The sequence below is a fragment of the Micromesistius poutassou genome (genome assembly GCF_964030765.1).
Source record: "Micromesistius poutassou genome assembly, contig: SCAFFOLD_3629, whole genome shotgun sequence".
Taxonomy (NCBI): domain Eukaryota; kingdom Metazoa; phylum Chordata; class Actinopteri; order Gadiformes; family Gadidae; genus Micromesistius; species Micromesistius poutassou.
The window spans coordinates 1-12,851 of record NW_028179086.1 but is presented as its reverse complement, the minus strand read 5'-3'; the positions used below and the strand labels follow the sequence as shown (position 1 = coordinate 12,851).

Sequence of the window (12,851 nt, the reverse complement as noted above, 5' to 3'; positions counted from 1 at the left end):
ACTTTATATAGAAACATTATTACATAAAATATATTATGACATCACATTTAGCACTATTAAACACAAACCAATGAAGAAGATACAAGACAGACAAGGTAAACAGACAGACAGACAGACAGACAGGTAGATGATAGATAGATAGACAGATAGCAATCGTCCTCCATATTGTGAATACTGTATATTTAGAGTATCTTTAATTTATCTGTTTATAGGAGATACTAATTGTATTTTTTAAATATCCCACATTTTACTTTTTAAATATTGAGTACTTAATATAATATCTGATATGTTTATATATTTTGTATTTAATGTTTTATACTTTGACCTCTTTATTGTTCACCTGCTTTGGCAATGTGAATTGTTCATTTCTCATGCCAATAAAGCTATTTTGAATTGAATTGAAGAGAGAGAGAGAGATAGATAGATGGATAGATAGATAGATAGATAGACAGACAGATAGACAGACAGATAGAGACAGAGAGAGAGAGAGAGAGAGAGAGAACGAGAGAGAGAGAGAGAACGAGAGAGAGAGCGAGAGAGAGCGAGAGATGTATTGATGGATGGAGTGATATGTGGATAGTGTGATAGCTAGAGAGAGAGAGAGAGAGAGAGAGAGAGAGAGAGAGAGAGAGAGAGAGAGAGAGAGACGGATAAAGAGACAGAGGTATGGTCCGTCCCTCCCCCTCTCCTGACCGTCTCCGTCAGCCACTCCGTCTTCCCGACAACACGCTGATTCTGTGCCTCGTATTCCCGAAGCGCTCTACGCCAGGACCGAGCCCGGCGCCACGGGCCCTCCGGCGGGCTACGCTGAGAGCGCAGTGCCCCCACCGACGGAGCGTCTGGATCCGCTGCTAAACCACCACAGGAAGACAGATGATACGAGACTAAAACACTACTTTGTCCACCTTTCAACTACAAAATACTCCCAAGAAAACACAGATCGGTAGGTAGATGGCTTCTCAACTTCAAATACATTGCGTGTTTTCCAAAAGCTGACGGAGAATGTGTGGGTTGAGATATGACGTTAGCCAGCTAGCCGTAGCTTGTGGCTAGCTGCTGCTGTGCTAACAGACTTTCTGCACTCAGTGACGGGCTGTAGACAGCCCTGTGGTGGACAGCACAACACAGCCTTTACCCCACACGGACGCGGGCTAACCTTTTAGTTTACGGGTTTTTGTGTGAAGCTAACAGTGCAAGGCCACACACTTTTAACATCCAACTAACTACCTTAGCCTGACTGCTTGACTAGTTACCTCAACATAACATATAATTACCTCAACATAACGTAGAATTACCGCCACATAACGTGTAATTACCTCAACATAACATCTAGTTACCTCAACATAACATCTAGTTAACATAGCATCTGGTTACCTCAACATAACATCTAGTTAGCATAGCATCTAGTTATCTCAACATAACATCTAGTTACCTCAACATAACATCTAGTTAACATAGCATCTGGTTATCTCAACATAACATCTAGTTAACATAGCATCTAGTTATCTCAACATAACATCTAGTTACCTCAACATAACATCTAGTTAACATAGCATCTGGTTACCTCAACATAACACCTAGTTACATCAACATAACATCTAGTTAACATAACATCTGGTTACCTCAACATAACATCTAACATCTAAATACCTCAACATAACATCTAGTTAACATAGCATCTGGTTACCTCAACATAACATCTAGTTAACATAACATCTGGTTATCTCAACATAACATCTAGTTACCTCAACATAACATCTAGTTAACATAGCATCTGGTTACCTCAACATAACACCTAGTTACATCAACATAACATCTAGTTAACATAACATCTGGTTACCTCAACATAACATCTAACATCTAAATACCTCAACATAACATCTAGTTAACATAGCATCTGGTTACCTCAACATAACACCTAGTTAACATAGCATCTAGTTATCTCAACATAACATCTAGTTACCTCAACATAACATCTAGTTAACATAGCATCTGGTTACCTCAACATAACACCTAGTTACATCAACATAACATCTAGTTAACATAACATCTGGTTACCTCAACATAACATCTAACATCTAAATACCTCAACATAACATCTAGTTAACATAACATCTGGTTACCTCAACATAACATCTGGTTAGCTCAACATAACATCTGGTTACCTCAACATAACATCTAACGTCTAGTTACCTCAACATAACATCTAACATCTAAATACCGTCCTCAACATAACATCTAGTTACCTCAACATAACATATTTAACATCTAGTTACTTCAATAAAACCTATCTGACACTACTACGGTACATGTTGGTGAGTGATGTCAGGGTGTCTAGCTCATTCTGGGAGTACAGTGGTAGTACAGTGGTAGTACAGTGGTAGTATAGTGGTAGTACAGTGGTAGTACAGTGGTAGTATAGTGGTAGTACAGTGGTAGTACAGCGGTAGGACTGCTGTTGGTATTGGCCGTATAGATCCATCCTGCGTTGGAGGAAGTGAGTGTTGAAGGCATCCTATCTGTAGTCTATTGTTGACCAGAGAGGGATGGAGGATGACGGTCATAATGAAGTAGAAACCAGTTCCTAATCCAGAGTGTGAAGCTCTCTGGTCAGTGACCAGGTGTGAAGCTCTCTGGTCAGTGACCAGGTGTGAAGCTCTCTGGTCAGTGACCAGGTGTGAAGCTCTCTGGTTAGGGACCAGGTGTGAAGCTCTCTGGTCAGTGACCAGGTGTGAAGCTCTCTGGTCAGTGACCAGGTGTGAAGCTCTCTGGTCAGTGACCAGGTGTGAAGCTCTCTGGTTAGGGACCAGGTGTGAAGCTCTCTGGTCAGTGACCAGGTGTGAAGCCCACTACCAGTGAGCTCCTGTGCTGTGAGAACATCTCTTCCGCCGACGGCCCTGACACCTCTAGGATTTGAACCCGCCGGCTCATTTCTGCCCCAGGTGTGTGAAATGCAACACTTGTCATTGGTGGAGGAGCCGGGGGAGGAGGACGGGTTTGGTTGTTTAGTTCTTCAGCTGTTTCTTCTCTCTATTTAAAACTCCAACCTGCCCTCCTTTGATGGGTTCCTCTGAGCCCGTGTAGAAGAGCCTACCAGCTGGAGGTGTTCTTATGGTCCCTGGCTCCGGCTGGCTCCAGCCTCGTGTCTCAACTCAGTGTTTGGAGCCTTTGCTCAGCGGTGGAGCTGCAGTGAGTAGGAGAGCTACTGGACTGCGTGGGGGCTTAGCATCTGAAGCTGTAGGCTGCTCCATGTAGGGCTGCTGATACAGTCTACTGCTGTTACACCACCGCTACACCACCCACTACGGTACCACTACACCACCCACTATACCACCCACTACAGTACCGCTACACCACCCACTACATCACCGCTACACCACCCACTACACCACCGCTACATCACCGCTACACCACCCACTACACCACCGCTACACCACCGCTACACCACCGCTACACCACCGCTACACCACCACTACAGTACCACTACACCACCCACTATACCACCCACTACAGTACCGCTACACCACCACTACAGTACCACTACACCACCACTACACCACCGCTACACCACCCACTATACCACCCACTATACCACCACTACACCACCGCTACACCACCACTACAGTACCACTACACCACCCACTACAGTACCACTACACCACCACTACAGTACCACTACACCACCCACTACAGTACCACTACACCACCACTACAGTACCACTACACCACCACTACAGTACCGCTACACCACCCGCTATACCACCACTACACCACCGCTATACCACCACTACACCACCACCACACCACCGCTACACCACCGCTACACCACCACTACACCACCACTACACCACCACTACACCACCGCTACACCACCGCTACAGTACCACTACACCACCCACTACAGTACCACTACACCACCCGCTATACCACCACTACACCACCGCTATACCACCGCTACACCACCACTACACCACCACTACACCACCACTACACCACCACCACTACACCACCACCCACTACACCACCCACTACACCACCCACTACACCACCACTACACCTCCACTACACCACCACTACACCACGGCTACACCACCACTACACTGGGCTGCTACCACAGTGGTATTCATTCATCAGTATTTCGTAGAGAGAGAGAGAGAGAGAGAGAGAGAGAGAGAGAGAGAGAGAGAGAGAGAGAGAGAGAGAGAGAGAGAGAGAGAGAGAGAGAGAGAGAGAGAGAGAGAGAGAGAGAGAGAGAGAGAGAGAGAGAGAGAGAGAGAGAGAGAGAGAGAGAGAGCTCTTCAGTGTGGGAACAAACCCATTTGGCTAACTAGGCCTAACCTGCTAGTTCCCCCTCCCTGTGGTCAGTAGCTGTGGAGACGTCTCCAGGGTGCTGCTGAGGCTAACGACGCTCTGTTGTATCTCCAGGGGCCCGGGGAGCCATGTGACCAGAGCCGTGGGTGGACACCAGAACCCTCCGCTGCAGTGAGACAGGAAGTGGACGCCGCGCTCCCAGGCTGCTAACGTGTCGCTCCCCGCCGGCCCTGCTGCTGCTGCTGCTGCAGCCACAGAGTTCAGCTAGCAGACGGCTAGGCTGGAGCGGTGCGGCGGCGCTCGGCCCGAAGGTGACGTTAGCTGTTGCTTGCTAGCCACATGTAGCATGTTAGCATGTAGCTAGCGACCGACTGTGGCAGAACCAAGTCATTCTCTTCCTCCTCATCCTGACCCCTGGCCCCTGCAGGGGGCGCTGGCCCGTCGACCAATCACCACCTTCAGCCAGCGGCCTCCCAGTGGCCTCTAGCGCCACCTAGCATCTCCTAGCCTAGCCTAGCTAACCCGCTAGCATCCCCATATCCTCTTATAGCTAACCGCCCAGCGTCTCCCTGAGCTAGCCCCTCCTAGCCCAGCGCTAGCGTCTCCCTGAGCTAGCCCCTCCTAGCCCAGCGCTAGCGTCTCCCTGAGCTAGCCCCTCCTAGCCCAGCGCTAGCGTCTCCCTGAGCTAGCCCCTCCTAGCCCAGCGCCAGCGTCTCCCTGAGCTAGCCCCTCCTAGCCCAGCGCTAGCGTCTCCCTGAGCTAGCCCCTCCTAGCCCAGCGCTAGCGTCTCCCTGAGCTAGCCCCTCCTAGCCCAGCGCTAGCGTCTCCCTGAGCTAGCCCCTCCTAGCCCAGCGCTCTGCGGCCGCGGGCGGCTCCTCTCGGCTGTTGAGGGGTGCATGGACCCAGCGTAACCGTGGAGAGACCAGGCTACCACAAGCTGATGGACTTTGACAAGCGGGGTGCGGGCGGCGGCGGCGGCGGCGGCGGCGGGGGCGGGGCTAAGGGCGAGGCGGAGGAGGGCAAGAGGATGTCGGCCAAGGCGGGCAGCCGCTCGGGCCACGGCAGCCGCAGCGCCGGGTCCAACTCCGGCGTCCTCATGGTCGGACCCAACTTCCGCGTCGGCAAGAAGATCGGCTGCGGGAACTTTGGAGAGCTGCGGCTCGGCAAGAACCTGTACACCAACGAATACGTGGCCATCAAACTGGTAAGGGACCAGCGCACCAGTACCACGTCACACTGGTACCGGACTATTATACATGTACCAGTACCATCAAACTGGTTCTGAGCTATTATACATGAACCAGAACCACCATCAAACTGGTACTGGACTATTATACATGTACCACCGTCACACTGGTACTGGACTATTATACATGTACCAGTACCACCATCACACTGGTACTGAACTATTATACATGTACCAGTACCACCGTCACACTGGTACCGGACTATTATACATGTACCACCGTCACACTGGTACTGGACTATTATACATGTACCAGTACCACCATCACACTGGTACTGAACTATTATACATGTACCAGTACCACCATCACACTGGTACTGGACTATTATACATGTACCAGTACCACCATCACACTGGTACTGAACTATTATACATGTACCAGTACCACCATCACACTGGTACTGAACTATTATACATGTACCAGTACCACCATCACACTGGTATTGGACTATTATACATGTACCAGTACCACCGTCACACTGGTACTGAACTATTATACATGTACCAGTACCACCGTCACACTGGTACTGAACTATTATACATGTACCAGTACCACCATCACACTGGTATTGGACTATTATACATGTACCAGTACCACCGTCACACTGGTACTGAACTATTATACATGTACCACCATCACACTGGTACTGAACTATTATACATGTACCAGTACCACCATCACACTGGTATTGGACTATTATACATGTACCAGTACCACCATCACACTGGTACTGGACTATTATACATGTACCACCGTCACACTGGTACTGGACTATTATACATGTACCAGTACCACCATCACACTGGTACTGAACTATTATACATGTACCAGTACCACCGTCACACTGGTACTGGACTATTATACATGTACCACCATCACACTGGTACTGGACTATTATACATGTACCAGTACCACCGTCACACTGGTACCGGACTATTATACATGTACCAGTACCACCGTCACACTGGTACTGGACTATTATACATGTACCAGTACCACCGTCACACTGGTACTGGACTATTATACATGTACCAGTACCACCGTCACACTGGTACTGGACTATTATACATGTACCAGTACCACCGTCACACTGGTACTGAACTATTATACATGTACCAGTACCACCATCACACTGGTATTGGACTATTATACATGTACCAGTACCACCATCACACTGGTACTGGACTATTATACATGTACCACCGTCACACTGGTACTGAACCACTAACCATGTACCAGAACCATGTAGAGGACCATCTAACTGGTACTAAACCACTATACATGTATCAGAACCATCTAACTGGTACTAAACCACTAACCATGTATCAGAACCATCTAACTGGTACTAAACCACTATACATGTATCAGAACCATGTAACTGGTACTAAACCACTATACATGTATCAGAACCATCTAACTGGTACTAAACCACTATACATGTATCAGAACCATCTAACTGGTACTAAACCACTATACATGTATCAGAACCATGTAACTGGTACTGAACCACTATACATGTATCAGAACCATCTAACTGGTACTAAACCACTATACATGTATCAGAACCATCTAACTGGTACTGAACCACTATACATGTATCAGAACCATCTAACTGGTACTAAACCACTATACATGTATCAGAACCATCTAACTGGTACTAAACCACTATACATGTATCAGAACCATGTAACTGGTACTAAACCACTATACATGTATCAGAACCATCTAACTGGTACTAAACCACTATACATGTATCAGAACCATGTAACTGGTACTAAACCACTATACATGTATCAGAACCATGTAACTGGTACTAAACCACTATACATGTATCAGAACCATCTAACTGGTACTAAACCACTATACATGTATCAGAACCATCTAACTGGTACTAAACCACTATACATGTATCAGAACCATCTAACTGGTACTAAACCACTATACATGTATCAGAACCATCTAACTGGTACTAAACCACTATACATGTATCAGAACCATGTAACTGGTACTAAACCACTATACATGTATCAGAACCATCTAACTGGTACTAAACCACTATACATGTATCAGAACCATGTAACTGGTACTAAACCACTATACATGTATCAGAACCATCTAACTGGTACTAAACCACTATACATGTATCAGAACCATGTAACTGGTACTAAACCACTATACATGTATCAGAACCATCTAACTGGTACTAAACCACTATACATGTATCAGAACCATGTAACTGGTACTAAACCACTATACATGTATCAGAACCATGTAACTGGTACTAAACCACTATACATGTATCAGAACCATGTAACTGGTACTAAACCACTATACATGTATCAGAACCATGTAACTGGTACTAAACCACTATACATGTATCAGAACCATGTAACTGGTACTAAACCACTATACATGTATCAGAACCATCTAACTGGTACTAAACCACTATACATGTATCAGAACCATCTAACTGGTACTAAACCACTATACATGTATCAGAACCATCTAACTGGTACTAAACCACTATACATGTATCAGAACCATCTAACTGGTACTAAACCACTATACATGTATCAGAACCATGTAACTGGTACTAAACCACTATACATGTATCAGAACCATCTAACTGGTACTAAACCACTATACATGTATCAGAACCATGTAACTGGTACTAAACCACTATACATGTATCAGAACCATGTAACTGGTACTAAACCACTATACATGTATCAGAACCATGTAACTGGTACTAAACCACTATACATGTATCAGAACCATGTAACTGGTACTAAACCACTATACATGTATCAGAACCATGTAACTGGTACTAAACCACTATACATGTATCAGAACCATCTAACTGGTACTAAACCACTATACATGTATCAGAACCATCTAACTGGTACTAAACCACTATACATGTATCAGAACCATCTAACTGGTACTAAACCACTATACATGTATCAGAACCATCTTACTGGTACTAAACCACTATGCATGTATCATAAGGACTGACCCTCCCCTTCCTGTCTAGGAGCCAATCAAGTCGCGCGCTCCCCAGCTCCACCTGGAGTACCGGTTCTACAAGCAGCTGGGCAGCTCAGGTGAGATCTGACCCCCCCACCCCCCACCCCCCACCCCCCACCCCCCGCCCCCCCACCCCCACCCCCACTCTGGTTAACCTTGGGTTCCTTGAAAGGCGCTTTATAAATCTAAGTTATTATTATTAACCGAGCGGACCCCTGGAGAGCCTGACCCCTGACCTCTGACCCCTGACCTCTGACCCCTGACCCCTGACCCCCCCCCCCTCCAGAGGGCGTGCCCCAGGTGTTCTACTTCGGGCCGTGTGGGAAGTACAACGCCATGGTGCTGGAGCTGCTGGGGCCCAGCCTGGAGGACCTGTTCGACCTCTGCGACCGCACCTTCTCCCTGAAGACCGTGCTCATGGTGGCCATCCAGCTGGTGAGCACGCTGCTAGCACGCTGCTAGCACTGCTGCTAGCACTGCTGCTAGCACCTGCTGCTAGCACTGCTGCTAGCACCTGCTGCTAGCCTTAGCTCGGCTAGCGTCACGGCTGCTAGCGTTAGCTCGGCTAGCTTCACGGCTACTAGCGTTAGCTCGGCTAGCGTCAGGGCTGCTAGCGTTAGCTCGGCTAGCGTCAGAGCTGCTAGCGTTAGCTCGGCTAGCGTCAGGGCTGCTAGCGTTAGCTCGGCTAGCGTCAGGGCTGCTAGCGTTAGCTCGGCTAGCGTCAGAGCTGCTAGCGTTACCTCGGCTAGCGTCAGAGCTGCTAGCCTTAGCTCGGCTAGCTTCACCTGCTGCTAGCGTTAGCTCGGCTAGCTTCACGGCTGCTAGCGTTAGCTCGGCTAGCGTCAGGGCTGCTAGCGTTAGCTCAGCTAGCGTCAGGGCTGCTAGCTGCTCGTTAATTTCATGGTGATCTCACAGTTCACAGGGTCAATGTTTCCATCGTCATCACCGCCATGTTTCAGCTCCCAGCCTCTGTCTCCTCTAGATCACCCATGTGGTTCTAGAAGGTTCTACAGCCTCTGTCTCTCCTCCAGATCACCCATGTGGTTCTAGAAGGTTCTACAGCCTCTGTCTCTCCTCCTCTAGATCACCCATGTGGTTCTAGAAGGTTCTACAGCCTCTGTCTCTCCTCCAGATCACCCATGTGGTTCTAGAAGGTTCTACAGCCTCTGTCTCTCCTCCAGATCACCCATGTGGTTCTAGAAGGTTCTACAGCCTCTGTCTCTCCTCCTCTAGATAACCCATGTGGTTCTAGAAGGTTCTACAGCCTCTGTCTCTCCTCCAGATCACCCATGTGGTTCTAGAAGGTTCTACAGCCTCTGTCTCTCCTCCAGATCACCCGTATGGAGTTTGTCCACACACGGAGCCTGATCTACCGGGACGTGAAGCCGGAGAACTTCCTGGTGGGCCGGCCGGGCTCCAAGCGGCAGCACACCATCCACATCATCGACTTCGGCCTGGCCAAGGAGTACATCGACCCGGAGACCAAGAAGCACATCCCCTACAGGGAGCACAAGAGCCTGACCGGCACCGCCCGCTACATGAGCATCAACACGCACCTGGGCAAAGGTTCACCCTCTACCATACATCTCTATAGAGCTAGATACATGAGCATCAACACGCACCTGGGCTATGATACATCTCTATAGAGCTAGATACATGAGCATCAACACGCACCTGGGCAAAGGTTCACCCTCTACCATACATCTCTATAGAGCTAGATACATGAGCATCAACACGCACCTGGGCAAAGGTTCACCCTCTACCATACATCTCTATAGAGCTAGATACATGAGCATCAACACGCACCTGGGCAAAGGTTCACCCTCTACCATACATCTCTATAGAGCTAGATACATGAGCATCAACACGCACCTGGGCTATGATACATCTCTATAGAGCTAGATACATGAGCATCAACACGCACCTGGGCAAAGGTTCACACTGCTGTTCTGCTAGATACATCTCTAGATATGTTTAGAACTACACCTGTAATATCTGTAGATGTAGGTCTGTAGAGATGGATATCCATAGATATATAGATGTCAATCTATATCTATAGAGGTTTCATATGAGAGGATGTCTATTAATGCAGAATGTATTAATATAGATGTATACATTGGGTTCATGTATAGATGTATATGACGTGTTTCTATATAGATGTATATGACATGTGTTTCTATATAGATGTATGACATGTGTTTCTATATAGATGTATGACATGTGTTTCTATATAGATGTATATGACATGTGTTTCTATATAGATGTATATGACATGTGTTTCTATATAGATGTATATGATAGAATGCAGTTGTAGAGCTATATGAACGTAGAACTGTCTCTTCTTGCAGAGCAAAGCCGTCGAGACGACCTGGAGGCTCTGGGTCACATGTTCATGTACTTCCTGCGAGGCAGCCTCCCCTGGCAGGGGTTAAAGGTCAGTAGGTCAGGGGTCAGGGGTTAAAGGTCAGTAGGTCAGGGGTTAAAGGTCAGTAGGTCACTAGAAGAGTGACACCAAGCCTCCCCAGCCCGGACCGGTGTGTGTATCAGAACATGTGTGTATCAACATGTGTGTGTATCAGAACATGTGTGTATCAACATGTGTGTATCAACGTGTGTGTGTGTGTGTGTATCAGAACATGTGTGTATCAACATGTGTGTATCAACGTGTGTATGTGTGTGTGTATCAACGTGTGAGTATCAACGTGTGTGTGTGTGTATCAACGTGTGTGTATCAACGTGTGTGTGTGTATCAACGTGTGTGTATCAACGTGTGTGTGTGTGTATCAACGTGTGTGTGTGTATCAACGTGTGTGTGTATCACCGTGTGTGTGTGTGTGTGTGTGTATCAGAACATGTGTGTATCACCGTGTGTATGTGTGTATGTATCAACGTGTGTGTATCAACGTGTGTGTATCAACATGTGTGTATCACCGTGTGTGTGTGTATCAACGTGTGTGTGTGTATCAACGTGTGTGTATCAACGTGTGTGTGTATCAACATGTGTGTATCACCGTGTGTGTGTGTATCAACGTGTGTGTGTGTATCAACGTGTGTGTATCAACGTGTGTGTGTATCAACATGTGTGTATCACCGTGTGTGTGTGCAGGCGGACACCCTGAAGGAGCGCTACCAGAAGATAGGAGACACCAAGAGAGACACGCCCATCGAGGTCCTCTGTGAGGGCTTCCCAGGTCAGACAACTGTGTGTGTGTGTGTGTGTGTGTGTGTGTGTGTGTGTGTGTGTGTGTGTGTGTGTGTGTGTGTGTGTGTGTGTGTGTGTGTGTGTGTGTGTGTGTGTGTGTGTGTGTGTGTGTGTGTGTGGTAACCTGTGTGTGTGTGTACAGAAGAGATGGCGACCTACCTGCGCTACGTGCGGCGGCTGGACTTCTTTGAGAAGCCGGACTACGACTACCTGAGGAAGCTGTTCACCGACCTGTTCGACCGCAACGCCTTCACCTTCGACTACCAGTACGACTGGACCGGCAAGCCCCTGGTGAGACCTACAGCTAGACCTACACCTAGACCTACAGCTAGACCTACAGCTAGACCTACACCTAGACCTAGACCTACAGCTAGACCTACAGCTAGACCTAGACCTAGACTTACACCTACACCTAGACCTACACCTACACCTACACCTAGACCTACACCTACACCTAGACCAGTACCACTGGTCTCTACAGCTCTAGACCTAGACCAGTACCACTGGTCTCTAGACCTAGACCAGTACCACTGGTCTCTACAGCTCTAGACCTAGACCAGTACCACTGGTCTCTACAGCTCTAGACCTAGACCAGTACCACTGGTCTCTAGACCTAGACCAGTACCACTGGTCTCTAGACCTAGACCAGTACCACTGGTCTCTACAGCTCTAGACCTAGACCAGTACCACTGGTCTCTAGACCTAGACCAGTACCACTGGTCTCTACAGCTCAGCTGGACCTTAAGACGACGTTAGGTGAAGCTCACTCACCCTGTGACATCACTTCCTGTCCCCCCAGCCCACCCCCATTGGTCCGGTGGCCAGCGAGACGCCGCTACAGAACAGCAGCCGAGAGAAACCCCCCGCCCACGCCAAGCACCAGGTACACACACACGCACGCACTCTCACTCTCACTCTCACACACGCACACGCACACACTCACACTCACACTCTCTCACACACACTCACACTCACACTCACTCACTCACACTCACTCACACTCTCACTCTCACACTCACACACACAGGTTGGGTGTGTGTGGAGGGGGTCTCTTGCATGGTGCA

At 48.0% G+C, this 12,851-nt stretch overlaps 1 protein-coding gene across 1 annotated transcript; it reads left to right on the top strand.

The window, feature by feature from the left end:
- Positions 1 to 462: 462 nt before the first annotated feature.
- On the top strand, positions 463 to 12,670 carry LOC311373129 (casein kinase I; the record flags this gene model as incomplete). The annotated part of the gene is made up of 9 exons (XM_084489974.1): positions 463 to 943; positions 4,426 to 5,515; positions 8,593 to 8,662; positions 8,872 to 9,020; positions 9,917 to 10,151; positions 10,934 to 11,019; positions 11,692 to 11,776; positions 11,930 to 12,078; positions 12,587 to 12,670. Coding segments are annotated over exons 2-9 (1,122 nt in total), but the record flags the coding sequence as incomplete, so codon positions are not given.
- Positions 12,671 to 12,851: the final 181 nt, after the last annotated feature.